Here is a 19,691-nt window from a genome sequence, read left to right as displayed (position 1 = left end):
GAAAAACAAAATTATTATTATCAACAGAATACTGTCTGAAAAAATACATTTTGTTTGCATCTTTCCTCAAGAGGCCTGGCAATTTTTTTTCTCAAATATAAGAAATGGAAGACATATTTGCTCAGACATGTGTTAAAAAAAAGCAATGCAATAGAATGCCTTATAAGACACTAAATGCAAAACATGTGTGATGCTAAAGGCAAAATTCATTTCATGTTAATAAGTCATTTAATAAATTACTAAAAGAATAGCAAACATAAATACAAAATTTACTTCTAGAATGCAAAGTATATTACCAGGTTAGTGCCAAAATTGGACATGGTTTCTGAAAAGAAGAGTTTTAAATTTTTCAAATATATATTTCTATCTCTTTTTTTCTTAATCAAATACATGTCAGCATCTGTTTCATATTAGAAACAAATAAAATATGTCCATATACACTGAGGATATTGGCCTTTATTTTCTTGCATGTACTTGTTTTTCAAAGAAGATCATGCAGAGAAAAATCTCATTTTGTTATAGTCGAAATTAAAACTGCCTTCTGTTGCCTGCTGCTGGATCAGTTCTATACATCCGCACAGTACTACATCTTTGGAGTTGTGAATCAGGAGTGGAAATTATGCTGAGTGCTTTTATAGTTTCTGGAAATTAAAATAAGACTTTCCTTTGCTGGGCTGCCTAGGTACCAAGCTGTTGTGTTTATTGGAGGAGTTAAAGTTGGAACCACTGGCACCCATATATTACAGAGGATTCCCACAAGCACGACAGTGGTGCCCGGGTCAGTCCATTACTGTGAACAAGCACTGGCCAATAGAAAAGGAAGAAGAAGATCCAAGAGGACTGAGGTAAGCTGTCTTCTGAAGCTCTGGCAAAGGGAAAACAATACATCAATAGGTGTTCTTGGGGACTGGTCAGAGCAGGTTTGACTTTTTCTCGTGGAAGGCTTGACAGCATAAAGTAAAACTAAGTCAATTTTTTTTTTTTTCTCTCTCAACTGATTTTTAGTAAATCACAGACTCAGACACAGGACTCAACGGTATATTCCTGGAAGGCAAGGTAAACTATTTTATGTTTCTTAAAACGCTTAAAGCTAACAATTTAGAGTTCTGATTTATCAGATGCAAGGCTTTAACTTCACTCTCTAAAGCAAATCCTTATTCCTAAAAGAAAAGAAAATTAATGAGTCTCCTTTGGAAGATGGCCAGATTAGCACTCTGCAATCGTAGGGAAATCTGACAGCTTGCAAAAGCAGCTCTGAACTTGTCATTATGCAATTTAATAGCAAAACTGAAAGATCAGCATTTCACAAATGTCTGCTTATCTTTCTCCCAGGGAATCTATATAGTTTAGTCTATCCTTAGTGGCAATTGGTTTAACTAAATGTGCTTTGACTAAAATGTTAACTTTTATATGTTTATGTAGCATGTAAGTACATTTTAAACACATATATATATATCGTGTGGATATGTATATTTTTTCAGATAAAATAGTTCTAACTATAATGTCTGATGAGATGCATTGTGAATGGTTTATGGAATTTAAATATATCACATATCAGTAAGTATTAACCTGTTTTTATTATTATCCATACTGCAAATATTAATATAAAAGAATTTTCTTCCTATATCCTAATTTGTAATTTTTTGTTTTGCATCTTATGAAGCACAAGTATGGCTAAATAGATATGCACCACACTTACTTAAGTGATATATTCATCTCTGTGTAATAAACTGTCTTTGTCATATAGCTGTGTATGTGTGTATGCAGTGACAGGAGATTATATAATATACATGTATATATGCGAGTGAGTAATTATATAAAAGAAACCTCTATTTGTTGGCTGAATAGCTTGATTCTGTCATAATGTTATAGAAGTCTTTCTCTCATCAAAGTCAAACTTACCTGAGAAGTTCAGTAACAGAAGAGATTAATCATACACCTTTCTTCAGATCCTAGAACCCTCCTTCATAGTAAACTGCTGAAGTATTCCCTGATCTCCTCATTTCTTTGGTTCAAGGGCCAAAGAGCCTGGGAAATCACTTCCAGATGGTCTGCTCATTTAGAATTAAAAGCAAAAGCATGTGCCTATCGCTGAGGAGCAACATAGACTCTCTACTTGTATTAGTAAAAGATCATTTTTTTGTGCTTCTATATTCCACTACTGGTTTCAGTTAAGTCCCTTGAATTAAACAGCTTGAAATGGAAAAGCACTTAGATCTGCTAAAATGTATTTTCCATTTCTCAGCTTTCATTGTGATTGGGTTAAAACCAGAAAGTTACAAATTGAATTAGCTCTGAAGTTTGTGAAATGTTTTGCACATGGTACCTACTAAGCAAATTTGTATTGATTGATATCTGTGAATGAAATGCTGATTTCTCCACCTCTCTGCTGAAGAAGAGATGTGTATGGATCATCCTGCTGCAAACTATTATCTAAGAGCCAAGATCTTTGACTATCTAACAGTAGTATCTCTAATTCTACAGGCAGTATAATGGGCACCACACTGTTTTTCCTCATCGGGGTGTTACTCGTAACAGATAGTGCATGGACTCAAAGCGTGAGACAGCCCTATGATGTGTACGAACCAGAGGACTGGTCTGTGCATGACTTCAGTTGTCCCAGTGAATGCTTCTGCCCTCCCAGTTTTCCTACTGCTTTGTACTGTGAAAATCGAGGTCTCAAAGAAATTCCTGCTATTCCTTCAAGAATCTGGTATCTCTACCTTGAAAACAACCTGATAGAAACCATCCCTGAGAAACCACTTGTGAATGCCACCCAGCTTAGATGGATCAATTTAAACAAGAACAAAATAACCAACTACGGAATTGAGAGAGGAGCCCTAAGTCAGCTGAAGAAGCTGCTTTTCTTATTTCTGGAAGACAACGAGCTGGAGGAAGTACCTTCCCCACTGCCAAGAAGTTTAGAGCAATTACAGTTAGCTAGAAACAAGGTGTCCAGAATTCCTCAAGGGACCTTCAGCAACCTGGAAAACCTGACCCTTCTGGATCTACAGCACAATAAACTGTTAGACAGTGCCTTCCAGAGGGACACCTTTAAGGGACTCAAGAACCTCATGCAGCTAAATATGGCCAAGAACGCCCTAAGGAGCATGCCGCCACGACTGCCAGCCAATACAATGCAACTCTTCCTGGATAACAATTCCATTGAAGGAATACCGGAAAATTATTTCAACGTCATCCCGAAAGTGGCCTTCCTAAGGTTAAATCACAACAAAATATCAGATGCAGGCCTCCCATCGAGAGGTTTTGATGCGTCGTCTATTCTAGATCTGCAACTGTCTCACAATCGACTCACAAAGTTTCCTCGAATCAGTGCCCGCCTGCAGCATCTGCACCTTGACCATAACAAAATTAAAAGTAAGTAAATGTCACTGTCTTAGAAGGGAACCTCCTTTTTCCTGACATTTGTCTGCATATTCTGTAAGTATGGCAATTGTATTGTCCTCATCTAACATACCCTTCATGGTTAAGGTATTTTCAATTTTATTACTATTTTTTTCTATTTTCAGCCTTAATAAACTAAGTCCAAACCTTCAAATTAAAGTCTGAAAGTGGACCTTAGTAATCTACCAGAAATCCAGTGTCTGTAGGAGAAACTACATCTCTTTATCTTCTTTGAGTCAAGGAGATTTTGTCATGTTTGTCTTGGTAGGAAGATTAGTTTTAAAAAGTGTGCTGGGAACCAACAACCTCATGATTTGGAATAAATGTAATATGATTTAAGAGGTTTTAGGAGTCAACTGTGTCCTAAATATTATAGGTCATTTCATGCCTGAAAAATCCCTAATTAGAGTCTCTAATAAACACCTCTAAGTAGGGTTTCTCAGACTTCCCTGGGCACAGGTTTGTGGCTCTAGGCCAGAGTATCTGTCTTGAAAATTTCCATTTCTAACAAGTTCTCAGGTGAGGCTCATGCTGTTGCTTTGGGAATCACACATTGAGAACTACTACTGCAATTTACTACTTTACTTGACTGAAATGAAGTTAAATGTCCTTGCAAGCTGCTAAATCCTTGTGTCTTTTAGAATACTTTGTCCTTTCCTGAAGAGAGCTTTTCATATGGGAGTGAGAGATGAGTACAAAGTCCTTGGAGACAAAGGTATCATAAAAGGAAGAAGTAGGTAGAAAAATTAAAGGCTAAATACATCAGAAATAAACTTGACCTCTTCACAATGTTCAAGGTTAAGCTGCTTCCATGTAAAAATGATTACTTATCTCGGTCCAGCCACAGGGCCATTGATTCTGCCTATTTATCATCAATCCTAGTACAACCACTTTAGGACCATAACTTGGGGAATCTTCTCCTCTGAGCCTTTAGAAAATACATACCTAAAGTGAGAGTTAGTCAAAATAGCCTAAGGAAAGTACACAAATAATTGTCAGAAGGTACTGCTTGTTGGCTTTCATGCACCAAAATTTCCTGTACCCAAATAATCACATAAATATATGATTTATAAGAACAGACTATTTTTCCACTGGATACTGCTTGGCTGTTCAAGATTTTTATAACAGCATAGCCGAACATAAAATCCAGGAATTAAATAGCATACTGCCACCATAGCTGTTTCCCCCCCCCAACGGTAAAGAAATCTAGTGTTTAATCCTGTATTCTAAAACAAAAGATTCAGCTGAAAAAAAAAGTTCATAGGAAATCTGAACCAAGTAGTACAATGGTCAATAGGCAATATTTATGTACATGTATAATTTTTCCCTGATGAGTGTTTTGTGCTTTTACAGGTCTATTTTTCATCTGACTGCAAAGACCTACAGACAACTCATGTTGGAAGTTAACTTCAAATGATTTCTCATAGAGTCCTGTTTATGAACTGGATATTCCACCCAGGCAATTTGAGAATGTGCACATTTAGGAGTGAGACAGCATATCAAAGCACAATTAACATGTAGAGCGCTCTGTCCTTCCTCCACCAGTGTTTTAGAGGCATTTCAAAGTGCTTGCTCAGACATTTCTATTTTTCAGTTTTTTCTTTTCGTAGTGTTTTTCAGAATCACATGGAAGGCTTATAAAGCACAGGTTGTTCTGTCCAACTGCAAGTGGGTTTGACTCAGTAGATCTGAGCAGAGGCTTAAATATTTAATTTCTGGGAGTGTTAATGCTGTGGGCGCATGACTTGGGAACCACTTATTCTTGTAGGAGCCTTCTATGATAATATTAAAAATTTCCACAAAGGAGAAACTATAGCTCAACCAGGAGAGGATAATCGCTGAAGGACAATTGCCAGAACTTGAGATTAGGGCTTCTCATTTTAAGTAAAATGAACTAAAATTTCTACTCATCTAATACATGTATCTTGTTTTCAATCTCATTGAACATAAGACTTTAAAAAGAATTTCTAAAAGCAGAAAAACAATATTGTTAAAAATTTCAGCCATGGGCCAGGGATATAGCTCAGTGGCACAGCGCCTGACTGGCAAGTATGCGGTCCTGAGTTCAACTCCTGATACTCTCCCCTCAAAATTCAGTCATTTGTTTGTCCATATAGATATAAAATGTGGCTATTTCTCTATTCCAAAGAAGTACTTGTAAAATAAAATTTCCCCAGTTGTAATTATTGGTTTATAACTGTACCACACTGTTATCATAACTGGCAAAGCACTTTCAGGTCTTTCTACCTCATAACTAAGCTGTTAATAAAACAGTTTTAAGTAAACGTATATTTTATATGAGGAAGCCTCAGAATTTATCAGCTAATTTTGATTAAAATAGCATATAATTGAAATATGATTGAAACAGTCATTTCTTCTGAATATTTTAAGGGCCTTAAAAATTTGTTACATATTTTGTCTATTCAATTTACTTCCTGGCATTCTCTGAGAAACATCATTATTAATTCCTGAAAAATAATTAAAGTTGGAATAGTGGTTTCTCATATTCTACCTATTCAGACATGCATCAGTTTTGAGGTGAGAGGGTGGTAAAGAGATAGACTGCACACAGAAAGGGATGATTCTCTCCACAAGCCAGGGGACTCCGTGTAGCAAGAGAAAGACTAGGCTAAGACCACTTCTCCCATAACACCCAGGCAGGAGGAATAATATTGGCTGATAAAGTCTGTGTAATTATAAAATGAAAATGTAGGAGAAAAACTTTAAAATCACAACTTTGATAGCTACAAGTGTTTCATTGTTAAATTCACAAAATGGCACAAAGTTCAAGCAAAGCAACCTTGCTGTCATCATAAAATCTTTCCAAAAAATAGAATGTGTATGTATCAAAAAGGCAGAGACAAGAGGCATTGCCCAAATAAAATGGGTCTAAGTAAGAGAAATTCTTGCTCAGAGTAGCTTCAGGAAGAAATCTAAAGGCAGTACAGTATGTGGATTCATGGTTGAGACCAGCAGCTATGCACTTCTCTGAATTTTGCTAGTGTAACACATCATCTCTCTGGGGGACACTCCGAAATCTCAGATTAGGCACTGATGCCTCAGGCTCTGGTCAAGGGCAGGTGAACAGTTTCTCCAATCTTACCCATGTTGACATGTTTGATGGAATATCCCCTGGCTTTGATTCTTCTATTCTTCCAGTGGATTCTTACCTTGGATTGACCCTCCTCATCCGTCCCCTCATCTAACCATCCATTCAACCTGGTTCCTACCCAATCTTTCAGTGCCAGGTATGAATAGCGGTCTCCATCTCTGTCTCATCCTATAGCAGTTTAAACATGTTTTATCACACCAGGGAGCTTAAATGAAAGGTAATATGTCTCATATACCTTTGTTTACAGTAGGGCTCTTAATAATACTTTCTTTCTAGTGTTCTATAACAAATATAGCTGGCCATAGAGTGACATGACTGCACATCGGTTGCACACTTTTACCAGGTTACTTTCATAAAACAGGTGTAGGCAATCACTATTTTACAAAAAGAGTGGCCTGTTTCTCCATCACTTTTATTCTTCATGCCACTAGACTTTCTTTAGGGCTGCTGTGGTAGTTTCTTGTTCTTTGAGCCTCTACTCTTTCTTGTGTCCCAATTAATCATTTATGCTATCTTTGACTCCGTAGGTGTGAATGTCACTATGATATGTCCTACTCCTACCACACTGCATGCAGAACAAGATGTTTTCCTTCATGGACCTCAACTGAGCTACCTCCGGCTGGATGGAAATGAAATTAAACCACCTATCCCAATGGATTTAATGACATGCTTCAAGCTTCTTCAGGCTGTCATTGTTTAAGTACATCTTTAGCAATTCCAGAATGAGCTTTTAAATGAGCTCAAATTTCCATCTGCTCTTGGCCGCCATTTTCATGTGTGCAGCTTATTTTTTTTCTGTATACAAACGTGCTTCTGTGCTTCTGCCAGCGGCATCCAGTGCAACTTGTATTAATTTGCTTCCCAATTAATAAATCAGACACAGAGTTAAGGTATTTTATCAACTCAAAGATAGTTATTGTGTTTCTTTTACAGCTGATTAATATCAAGAAATACATTTACATTATGAAAATGAGGACATATTGTATGTTCAAAATTAATTATGTGGGTGCTATATTTACAGTATAAATACAGGAATCAAAGCTGATGTAGGAAGATTGGGAGCAAATGAAATTTTTCTTTATTGTGATTATGATGAAACATATGCAGATTGCTGAATGGACTTGGAGCATGCAATTTTGGCGTTTAACTGAAGAATGGGTATGAAATGACTCCAGTACTTCACGAAAAGGGATATTTTGTCCTTTAATACTGAATAACAAAGCAGAGGACATCTAAAATTCACCATTATTTTATAACTGTTTCTCTTAGACATAGAATACTATGTTTTCTAGCAATTAAAGGGGTTCAAAATTTAACATTTATTACAAAGCCTTTCTCACAGTCATGTTTTAACACTTGGAATTGCAAATTATTCAATTCTTATTTTGCTCTTGATTTTTGGATTTTATAAGTAAGGGGACCAAAGGCTTTTTAACAAATCAAATAAAATATATGTTTTGAAAAAATTACTCTCAAGTTTTATTTAGGGACATATAATAACAAAAAGTGCCATACTAACAGTTATTTGGATTTTTCTAGTATGAATATATGGAAACATGTTTTTTCTAGCATAGTTTTCCTTATTCTTCCTGTAAACATAGGGGAAATATTATATTCTTCTTATTTTACATACTGTTTCTCGTGAGTTAAAAAAGTAACCCAGTGTGTCATTATGTAATAAAGTATACTTAAACCTGCTAGTTTTGTAACATATGTGCTATTAACAATAAATATTCCAGAGAGATTAATTCATGCTGTTATATATGTTTTCCAAATAGCTTTCTCAAAAACCCTATAAAGTTTGATCTATTTCACTCCTAAATAGGATTATATACTCAGGATCAAAAGATTTAAAAATGTTAATAGATTACTGCAAAGACCCTCAAACATTTATGGCTTTTGACATTGTGAATTCTCAGAAAAATAATATGTGCAGTATTATGTATGTTCCCGCCAAAACTAATTTGGATGTAAAGGAGAACCGGTCTTCATATTTTAGTAGTTTCTGAAACGCTGCCTGAAGGCACGTAATCAAATTAATTTGCAGTCAGAAGATAAATATTTTAAAAAATAACTCAGTGCATGTAAACAGAATTATGAAAATTACATCATATATAATTTTATCTCATAGGCACAGGTTATTAGATATTGGTAGACTTGGAAAAAAGTATATATGGTGGGAAGCAGAATAACGTTAAGTATTTAAAAACTTATCATGTGAAAACATATTTCAAGAGGCTCAAAACTGAACAGTAGAACTTATAGCTAAAATTCTAAGGAGTCATATTTTAGCAATAGGTACAGACAGATTTTCTCATGTAGTTATTTCTCACTTATCTATAGGTTTAATTTCTATATTTTAAGTTACCTATGGTCAACTGTAATCTGGAAATATACAATACATAATTTTAAAAGATATTTCCACTATCCAGCTCAACGCCACATGGATCACCCCCTTGCTCAGCGTATCTGAGTTGTATGCCCTACCCTCCCTTGAATGCTTAGAAGCCATTTGAATTATCAGATCTGCCCTCACAGTATCACTGTGCTTGTGGTTAAGCAATCCTTATGCAGTAGACTTAAGCTACTTATGTAATAAATGTACACTTCACCACTATTCATCCTATCCTGTAGGCATTAAATCATTTTGTGTCATGATGAGAAGGGTGAATAAGTAAGATGTTTTATGAGATGCCACATTTGCATAACTTTTGCTATAGTATATTGTTATACATTGAAGCCCAGAAGTTTGCAGGGGTTATATTCCTAGAGCACCTGCCACTTGTGGAAAAACTGTGAATTCCAGATATTGTCAGAAATATGTTGTCTCCTGTAGTTATGCATTTTTATTCAATGAATGCTGTATTAATAGAGCCTTAGAGCTTCACAGAGTTTTGGCTGCATCTTAGGGATCTTAAGGCTTTAAGAAGAACAAAGGCTAAACACCTGATCCTGCTATGATGCGGGAATGCAGATGCATCTGTCAGAGATGCATTACAGGGCAGGAGTCAATCAGCAGAAAGAAGAACTCAATATCACTCTTGCATTGGCTACTTACAAACCTCCCACCAAAAAATAACTGTGTAGGATATTTACAGTTTCCCTGAAATTGTAGAGTTTCCTTGCACAATTATTAGTTAGGTTCTGATGAAATAACTGAGGCCAGGATCTTTGACCTGCGACTTCATGGCTGTGCACTGTAGCTCTTTTTATTATTACTTGTTATGACTCTTTTACTGTGCCCAATTGTATAAGTTAAACTTTATCATAGGTATATATGCACAAGCAAACCCCAGCACATGTATGGCTTGATATTGTGTGGGTCAGGTATTCACTGTGGGTGTTGGAATTCGCTCTTCATAGATGGGGACAACTATAATGTTCAAAGTTGCCCAGCAATGGAGTAGATTTTTCTTGAGATTGAGTTCATCCATTGATCTGTTCAGTAAGAAAGAATGATGACACAAGACAAATGGTATAAAAAGGGTTTCTTATCTGGAAATGAGATTGTTCTAAAATATTCCTTACAGAGCTTTTCAGCTATAAGAATGGCTTTGCTTCTTTTTTCTCTTTTTTATTCTTGTATTTATTTTCAGTATTTGTTAAGTATTGTATGTATTCCATACTATAAAATACATAAGGTATAATTTTTCCATTTTATCCTATAGTGGATCAAGCACAAATTAACAAAGAAGTTCCAAAAGCAATGAAGAATTTCATCCATGACAAATGTTATTAACAGAAAACTGCATACTGTGAAGGAATTAATAGTGTTTTCTTGGAATTAATAGAAGGGTTCCCTAAGAATAATGCTAAGAAAATAAATAAATCATGAAAAGTGTAAAACATGAGGTGGGAGAGTAGAACAATCCAGGCATGGTTTGAATACAAGATCTTTGGAATGATTTGGAAATTAAACAAGAGTTTTAAAGCAGAAAGCACTTTGTCCATGAAGGGGTAATAACATCATGTATTGATAAAGAACATGACTCTAAAATTAAAACTGCTACATCTAAATCCCAGGTTCACCACTTAGCTGCTATGTGATTCTAGGCGGGACCTTCACATTCTCTGTAGCAGTTTTTTTTTTTTCCATTTGTGAAGTAAAGACAAGTTATAGCACCTAATTTATGGGGAAGATGAAAAGGATTAGAACGTGTAAAGTGCCTGAAGAGCTCCTCACGTATGGTAAGTGCTACATAATTTGTGTGGATGTGCTTGTGTTTCTTCTTGGCACTGTGTGTAACATAGTGAGGACAACCAAGCGTGTATGTGAGTACATCGAGTAGAACTTCAGGGTCATAGAATCAGTTAGAAAAAATCAGCTTCAAATATGAGACTAATCTGATGGTCTCACCAGAGTGTTAGATCAGTGTGAGTCCTAGGAGATTAAATTGTCAAGATTGGGTGCTAGATTTTGGTAGAAAGTGGTGAAAGAAAGGAGGACATTAAGGTTTCTGGTTTGCAAAATATCATAGATGGCAGTACATTTTCTAAGTACATTTTAGAAAACATTGTTAATTTTTAGGCATAATTTGACTTTTTTGAGACAGGACCTCACTATGCAGTATATGAATATATTTATTTATTTGTCTTTTTTTTTTGAGACAGGGTTTTGCTGTGCAGTTCAGTCTGGCCTTGAGCTCCCTGTAGCCCAGGCTGACCTCGAACTCATGGCAATCTTCCTGCCTCAGCCTCCTGAGTGTTGTAATTACAGGCATGCACCACCACACCTGGCCGTAGTTTGAAATTACTTCAACTTATGAAATTGTTGAATAAGGCCTCAAAGGATTGAAATGCTCTAGAATTTGGTAATTTATTCAATATTCTTAGAATAATTCCACATTAAGATATCCATACATCATTGACATAAGACTGTTCCGTGACAGGGGACAAATTTGGAGCATGCAGCAATTATTACAAGTACTGAAAAGTGAAACTATAGAAGATGCTCTCATCTTCCTATTTCAAATTCTTTTTTTGACATATGTATAAAGTTACTGGCACTTTCTTAAATTTTTCAAATAATATGCTGATCTTTCACCCAATTTCATATATTTTGTTACTACTATAAAAACTTTTTCAAGCTCAATAACTTGGAAAAAAACTCATGCCATTCTTTTCAAATATGAGTTCTTAATAATTTTGCAACCCTGCATTTTAAGTACCTACTGAAACTCAAAAAATGAATATTTTCTATAATTTTTCCATGTAAATAGCATGAACTTGATACATATCAAGAAAAAAAAAACAAGACCCAGAGCAAAAAAAAGGGAGAATGCAATGAGTATGGGGACTTTATATAAATGATAAATTTTTAAGACTAAAGATAGATTTTTTTTGAAAGAAGACCCTTGTAAAAGTCTCTTTAATTTGTACAAATTCTCTTAAAAATGAAAAACTGGGTTAAAAATCTGGTATGGTGGAAGAAAATTCCCAGATGATGTTTTTGATCATGCTGATATGAGCGAATACTATGATCCCTCAAAAATAGTTGGATGTAAGTGTTTACTTGTACGTGTGTGTCTGTGTGTATATGTATGTGCACGAAAAAGCAAAGGAAAACAAAAGTCTTTTTTAAATGCTGTTACACACAAAATGCAGTGCTTCATCTGGTCACAAATACACGTGGATAATTTTCTTTTGCAGACAGCAGCTGGTTTTCCTATAATTCAATTCAATTCAATTCTGACACTTGATAGTGTCAGATCCCATAGATTAAGGTTTGTGTCCCACAAGACTGAGTGTAAATTGTCAGTTTAATTGAAGTCCCACTCTCCTTAGGAAGCTTTTATTACTTTGGTATGATGGTTTGCAGGCTTAGAGCAACATTTTGATAATGTTTACTAGCTTATTATAATTGTATTATAGAGGAGGTAGACGAAGTCAGTAGGAAGCGATGTACAGGGCAAGCTACGTGGGAAGGGGCCAGAGCTTCCAAAGCCCCCAGGTGCACCACGCTTCCAGCTCCTCCTGGTGTTCAGCAGATGAGAAGCTCTCGGAACCCTGCTCTTTACTTCTATTAAATATTTATGGTGGCTTCTTTTACTCTGATTACATCATTCCCCATTGGAAGTCAGCTCAACCTTCAGCTCCTCTTTTCCCAGATACCAGAGCAGGGGACAGAACATTCTAATTTTTACTTACAAAGTTATTTCCCTTAGCAATCAGCCCACACCTCGAAGCTTCTAGGAGATGCCTTTTTATGAAAAAGAAGATGCTCCTATCACTCAGGATATTTCATGGGATTTAGGAGTTTAGGAGCTCTGTGCCAAGAGTCACAGTCAAATATCAAATATTAGAACAAAGGATTTTCCTAGTGTCCTTGTGTTAGCTACTTTTCTCGTTACTGGGACAAAATATTCAAAACCCATAAGTCAAAGGAGGAAAGGTTTATTTCAGCTCAAAGTTTATAGTGGTTTCAGTCCATAATTGGATGCCTCCAAGGCAAGGAGGCATGGCCAAGGGGCAAAACAGAGGAGGAACAGTTCGTGGGAGGGCAGGCAAAAGCAGTAACATCACCAGCAGCAGCAAGCCTTCCTTCTTTTTGTCCTCTTATATTCTACCCAGGCTACAACCTTATAGATTGGTGCCACCCATACCCATGGTGTGGCTTCTGTTATGCACACCATAAATCCTAGAGTCACACCCTTAATCCATATTCACATACTCTAATCCAGCTACATTAGAAACTCCCCACCTATGGCCACATGAAGTTTGCAGGGACATACAAAGATATGTACAAACCATGACAATCCTCATCTACAAATGTTTTAGGAGCTCTATCTTAAGACCTTGGACCAAATTCTAAGAGTCCTGCACTGACAAGGAGGAATGTAATATTTAAAGGTACATTTTTTCAAAGTTAAGTACAATTTGGAAATAGAGAATGGATAAATGCTAAATTGATACAAAGGAAAAAATAGGATGAGCATCAGAATACTGTGGAAACTAAAGGAAAAGAAGAAAAAGCCAAGAGATGGAGTGAGAGGAAGGGAGAGAAGGAGAAGAGAACAGAAAAAGAATTAAAATTTGTTACACACTTGCATGAATTCCCCACAATTCATGTAATCAATATGTATTGCAAAGTACAAATACAATTAAGATTAAATAAAGAAAATGTTAAGGAACATAACAGAAGACAAGTAGAAAATACATTTAAATGGTTATGGTAGAAGGTTCTGAGCTGCTCTGGAGAGAACATATAGTTGCAAATCCAAGCTATTCCATTTACTAACTCTTTGATCTTTGGCTAATGTCTTAACAGTTGTAAGCATTGGACCCTCACCTGTAACACAGGAAACAGTATCAACTCACTTACAGAGCTGTTGTATTAAAAGAGATAACAGATGTTCAGTTTTTATCTGGCACATAAAAAGTATTGAATAAATGGCACATTGAAAATTATTTTTAGTTGCCAATCAAATACGCATAATCACATGGATTTTTCTTACCCTACTAGAATATTTTACAAATGCAGAAATGAGAAAAATGAATGACTGAACTGACTGAAGTGGAAGACTTTGTTTTGTTACAATGGAAGAGTGAAGATTCAAGGAAAGTTGAGGGTAAAGGAATGGAGCTGATGAACCCGGAAGTTGAAATTGGATAGTGAAAGAAATAAAACCCATGAAGGACAAATAATGCAGAGAACATGAAGAAAACCTCACTGGAATAAAGCAAAACTCAAGAGGGAATTTGAATATATGTGATCTGAAGAAAACCTGGAACCCGGAAGATTATAATTCAAAATATCTCAAAAGTCCAATACTGAGAAATAGGAAAATTTTTTGTTGTTGTTTATTTGTTTTTTTTTTTCTGGTACTGAGAATCCAACTCACGACCTTGTGCTTGCCAGGCAGGCGCTGTGCCACTGAGCTAAATTCCCAGCTTTCTGATTTTCTGATTCAGCTTTTCTGATTTCTTAAAATCAGAAAATTTTGAGATTGGCCAAGAACAAGAAATGCCAAAGTAAGGAGAAAGTATGTCACAAAAGTCAAAGAGAAAAAGGACCACAGTTTAGTGATCCCAAATGCAAGTGCTCAGAGATTGTTTTAGCAAAGTGGAGCGAACAATCAGTCCAAAATGATGAAATTTCTGAATAATACTAATAATTCAAATATATTATAGAGTTTCAAACTTACACAAGTTCCTTCAGAATCCTTTGACTACTATGTTATAACCCTTCTGATAAAAAATTATTGCTGAAAAGTATTTATTAAATTATTTTCAAGAAATACACAAGGGTGATCAAAATATATGGTTAATGTTTAGATATTAAAATACTACATATTTCTATTAATCCCATCATATACTATCCTTCACTTCAAACAGACTTGTCCAATCATTCTTTCCATTTTCTGAAGCAGTTCTGGAAATCCTCTTTCCTGAGAGGCTCTCTGCGGTGGTGTGGTAGGAAACATGATGAATCCTAATGTGAACTGCCACCCAAATGGAGAGGCAGGCTTGTAAAGGCATTATAGTGTGTCCTCATCCACCTCGGTCACCTGATTTGGTACTGTGCAACTTTTGGCTCTTCCCCAAAGTCAAAATGACCATGAAAATAAATGTCTTGAATTGATTGAGGACATTAAATTAGTCTACAGACACTCCTGAAAGAGAACTTCCAGAAGTGCTTCAGAAAATGGCAGGAATAATAGGATAAGTGTGTTTGAAGAAAAGAGGATTATTTTAAAGGGAATTAATGGCAAAATGTCTTTTGGTCTAATAATTTTTGTAATGCAAGCATTCACCTTAATTTTCTATCACACCACATATATGCTTATAGCAATCAATTATTAAAATAACTTATGAGTTTAAAATTATTGTGCCTCACTGAATGCTCTTTTGTATAATATTTAAAACATTGTACATGTTGATGGTAATTTGTGATTTAGCAAAAAATTTGTCATATTTACCACAACTCTTTAAAAAGTGTTTGTTCTTTTTGCATCTGAGACAGAGAAATATTTTTCTGAGAAGATTTCTATACTGGGCAAAGGAAGGAAATAGTACAGAAGCACACTGTAGTACTAAAATATTTCAACAAATCCAACATGTAATTTATAAAATCATAGGTATATCTTCTTAAATTTTGTATTTATTTTTGACTTTTTAAAAAATGTCACTTTCAGCCAGGCATGGTGGCACACACATATAGTCACAGCACTTGGGAAGCTGAGGCAGGAGGATCGTTGCGAGTTCGAGACCAGCCTGGGCTACAAAGTGAGCTCAAGGCCAGCCTGAACTGCATAGGGAGGCCCTGTCTCAAAAAGACAAAAAAAAAAAAAAAATCACTTTTTTTTGTGATATTCAGCTGAATGAACAAATTTCAAGGAAAGAAAAAGACTAGTTGTCTGATTTCTTAAAAGTATCTGAAGTTAAAAATGTCCTAGTAAAAGAACACAATAGTAAAATGACTAACATGACATATTTTGAAAAAAAACTCTGGAAATGTATCCATTTATCCAAGTTTGTTTCCAGTACAGAAAGAGCCCCACCTTATATTCTGTTCTCGGGACTCTTGCTTGTATTAACAATGACGTAAAGCTTTTGGTTACTGAGTGTACAAACTGGCATATTAGCCAGATTGAGGGGTAACAATACTGCACTAGGAGATGGAGCAAATGTGATTTCTACATAACATAAGCTGCTTCTACAACTTAAGATCCTATAGAGAGTCTTTATCGAGTTAGGAAGAAAGGAGCAGAAAATGATTTGAGTGGCTATGTATCACCAGTGTATTAGAAGAACAGCTGGTTCCATATCTTAGGCAAGCATACTGAATACATATTCAAAAACACGTACCTATCAAAAGTCTTAAATGCATATTTATTTGCTTTGGTAGAAATTTCCAGAGTTTACCTATACTATTGTCATCTCTTTCACAGACCTATAGAAGGTTTAAACTTTTCCACTCTCTTTAAAGGAAGAAGCTATAATGCAAGTTCTGGCTGACAAAGTGGCAAATGCCTATAATCTCAGCATCTGAGGAGAATGAGATACAAGATTTCAAATTCTAGACCTGCTGGGGCAACTTAGTGAGATTTAGTGTCTCAAAATAAGAATGAAAAAGGCTGAGGATGTAGCTCAGGGCAAAGACCAAGGGTTAAATCCTCAGTACCTCAAAATAAATACATAATACATATATTACATACACACATCAATTAATTTACTTTAAAAACAATTTTGAAAAATTTGAAAACTAAGTGTCACCTCCTGTAGAACACTTTCCTTCCCACCATTGAGGCCAGGGCAGGAACTATTATGTTCCAAGTTCCAGATGGTATGTGCTTGCCATTCTGTTTGGTTCTCTAGAGGGTTATAGAGGGCAGGGTTACTCTTTTGACCATTATCGGAAAATTTTTATTCCATATTAAACTAGTACAATCTGTGGTAATTATTATTACAGTGTAATAGCCTGTCCTAAATAATTGTCATATTATTTTCCTTTTCAGTAATATAAATCGATAAAATTTAAAGTGCTTAGTTCTACAATCAGTGAAAATATTAAATCTGAGTTTATATCTAAATGATGCATTAATTTGATGAAAATCAAATACTTAGGAAAAAGTTCTAATCAAAATAATAATAGAAAGACCCTACCCTTTCTATCCCCATCTGACAGTCTAGAAATATCCATTTGAAATATTTCTTACTGTTTTATTTATGTGGCTACTAATACATTTTATCTCTCTTGATTTTGAAAACTTAATCGAATTACATTAAATCTTATATGGAAGATCCTTTAGTGTATTTTACATATCTATCTTTCTTTTCCTACGCTTCTATAGCATCATCTTTTGCATTTCTTATCTTAGTTCATAAACTTTGGAAACTACAAACCTCATAGTTTGATTTCTAGTTGGACCACCTCTACAAGGTCATCTCAAGTTTTCTCTATGCAATTAGAAATTGAGGAAATTAACACGAGGACTCTTCCCTAAAATTTGTAATCATCCTCCATCAGATACACCATTAGCTTTGCTGACAAACTTGTCCAAGGATATATTATCTTAAATTACTAATATTGACTTACATACATTTCCTATAGACAACTTTTTCAGTGTGAAAGTTTAAAAATATGTTTGCCATTTAATGATTAGATGAATATTGTTATCCACTACCAGGTACCTATAAGAAATAGGTCCCTATTTCTGTGTCTGCTAGGTTTAGATCCAAATGTTCCCCCAAAGGCTTATGTTTTTGGAAGAAGTTTGAGTAATAGGAGTGTTAGACACATCAGTGGATTCATCCATTGATGTTGATGAGGGCAGGAGCTAGATGTGCTGTTAGGAGGTAGGACACGGATGGAGGTGGGTTCCTGAGGATGTAGCTTTGGAAAGTGTATCAGTATCCCTGCTCCTTCCTTCTCTCTCCACTCCCTGACTTACACAAGTTGAACAGCTCTCTTGCCATGCCTTCCTTCCATGCCATTTCTACCTTGCAGTCAATTGACCCTGAACTGAAGCTATGAAACAAAGAAAAACTTCTCCTTGTGTGTGTCAGTTAAAATGTCTTAAGAACCGGAAAGTGCATAAGACAGTGTCCATCCCATAACAAATGTTGAGCTGAAATCTTGTTCTCTTTGATTTACCACATAAAATATTTGTACCTATGTCTATTATCTTCTGAAAAGATGGTGAACTCGATCATCAACAGTTAACATTGTCCTGAATTATTTTCTCTAATGCATTTATTCTTTTTCAAAACTTTTCAAAAGCCTTTAATGGGATGCTAGTAGTAACATGCGACAGACACAGTGCTACCTCTGGACACAATTTTAATCGGTTCTACGATTTTGGCAAAGGTGACCACATTTGTGTTTGGGCTGGAAAGATGGCCATGGTCATGTTTTTCAGCTGATACAGTTTGCAAACAAAATCAAAATTTTCCCAAACACTTTTGTTTTTGCTAACTGAATTGTTTATAGACAAAAGCATTTGTGAACCGAGGTACCACTTTATTATAGATTCTGTCCATTATTACCCACTAAAGATTTAATGTCATGTAGTTAGGTTTGAACCCTTCTAAATGGAGTATTCACTTAAGCCCTACATGAGGGAGAAGCATTAAGAAGTAGAGGTAAAGATAGTGGTACAGGGAGGAGAGTACTAGAAGGAGCTACAACAGGAAGAGAAAGTCCAGGGATCACTTGTCTGATCTCACTAAACATAAATAACTTTGAGTACAATTAGACTTGCATATGTAGATTTGGTTATAGATTTCACATTTGGGAGATCGGTGTCCTCCAGTGAAAGTTATCATGCTTTCAGTACTATAATATCTGATTGCTCACTCATTTATATAAACATCACTGTTCAACTGTCCCTCTGATGAAAATCTAATGACAGCCTACCCCATCTCTCTTTATATGCCCAATGTCTGCAGGACTTCTCTTCCTTCTAAATAGAAGATTTTGTTCCTCACTCAAGTATTCAAATTACCTTGTAGTTGCTTCTGCTTTTTCCTTCAAATCTTTAATTCCAAACAACTTATACTTGATTATTACCAGTTTCCAAATTTATAGTTAAATGTGGTTCTCTAATATAAGTACATTTGCCAGGGTTACCAGAACAAAATATCCCAAATGAGTTGGCTTAGACAACAAATTCATATCTTCTCACAGTCCTACAGATTGGGAAATCCAAGATCAAGTTTGGTTTCTCTTAAGACTCCTCTTCTTCCTTTCTTGCAAATGTTTTCCTTCTTCTTGTCTTCATGTGATCTTTCCCCTCAACTGTTCAAATTATCTCTCTTGCTTTCTTTTGTTTCTGTATGACTGCAGTACATACATTTTACAATCAGCTTGGAGAGTTTGTACGTGCACACAATACAACTTGCCTCTTTTCATCCCTTTCCCACACATGCCTCTTCCTCCCTCCTTATCAATTCCCCCTTCCCCATTTTCATTCTTACTGATATTATTAATCCTAGCTTATATTTATAGCATATGATATTTATATTTATTGAAATTACTATGTTTCTTTACATGGCGTATCTTTATTCTGCTTGATTCCTTTCTGTTAACCCTCAACCCTCACCCTTGGTCTTTTGAATTCCCCTTTTCATTTATAAGAGATCCATTCCTTGTGTCCTTCTGTCCATCCCCCACTGGTCTTTTAGTTTGTATTTTACCTGCTCAAATGAGAGATATTGAGTGGTATTTAAGCCT

The 19,691-nt window shown here is 35.6% G+C and overlaps 1 protein-coding gene across 2 annotated transcripts; it reads left to right on the top strand.

The window, feature by feature from the left end:
* Window positions 1-759: 759 nt before the first annotated feature.
* On the top strand, window positions 760-8,265 carry Kera (keratocan). 2 transcript variants are annotated; one of them, XM_013518226.1, is made up of 4 exons: window positions 760-845; window positions 1,006-1,056; window positions 2,485-3,378; window positions 7,045-8,265. In XM_013518226.1, the coding sequence occupies exons 3-4, from the start codon at window positions 2,493-2,495 to the stop codon at window positions 7,215-7,217; spliced, it is 1,059 nt and encodes a 352-aa protein (XP_013373680.1). In that variant the 5' UTR covers window positions 760-845; window positions 1,006-1,056; window positions 2,485-2,492; the 3' UTR covers window positions 7,218-8,265. The 2 variants fall into 2 exon arrangements, with proteins under 2 accessions (XP_013373680.1, XP_005374505.1); XM_005374448.2 differs by lacking the exon at window positions 760-845 and having other exon boundaries at window positions 885-1,056.
* The last annotated feature ends 11,426 nt before the right edge of the window (window positions 8,266-19,691 follow it).

This window comes from Chinchilla lanigera, unplaced genomic scaffold, assembly GCF_000276665.1.
Source record: "Chinchilla lanigera isolate Chin_1 unplaced genomic scaffold, ChiLan1.0 scaffold00004, whole genome shotgun sequence".
Classification (NCBI taxonomy): domain Eukaryota; kingdom Metazoa; phylum Chordata; class Mammalia; order Rodentia; family Chinchillidae; genus Chinchilla; species Chinchilla lanigera.
The sequence above is the reverse complement of the archived record's forward strand: the minus strand, read 5'-3'. Positions and strand labels throughout refer to the sequence as shown.

Excerpts from the sequence above, each read along its gene's own strand:
- Kera (XM_013518226.1), top strand. The coding sequence starts at position 2,493 with ATGGGCACCACACTGTTTTTCCTCATCGGGGTGTTACTCGTAACAGAT. Across the intron at positions 3,379-7,044 it reads TGACCATAACAAAATTAAAA|GTGTGAATGTCACTATGATA; the intron begins GTAAGTAAATGT and ends TTGACTCCGTAG.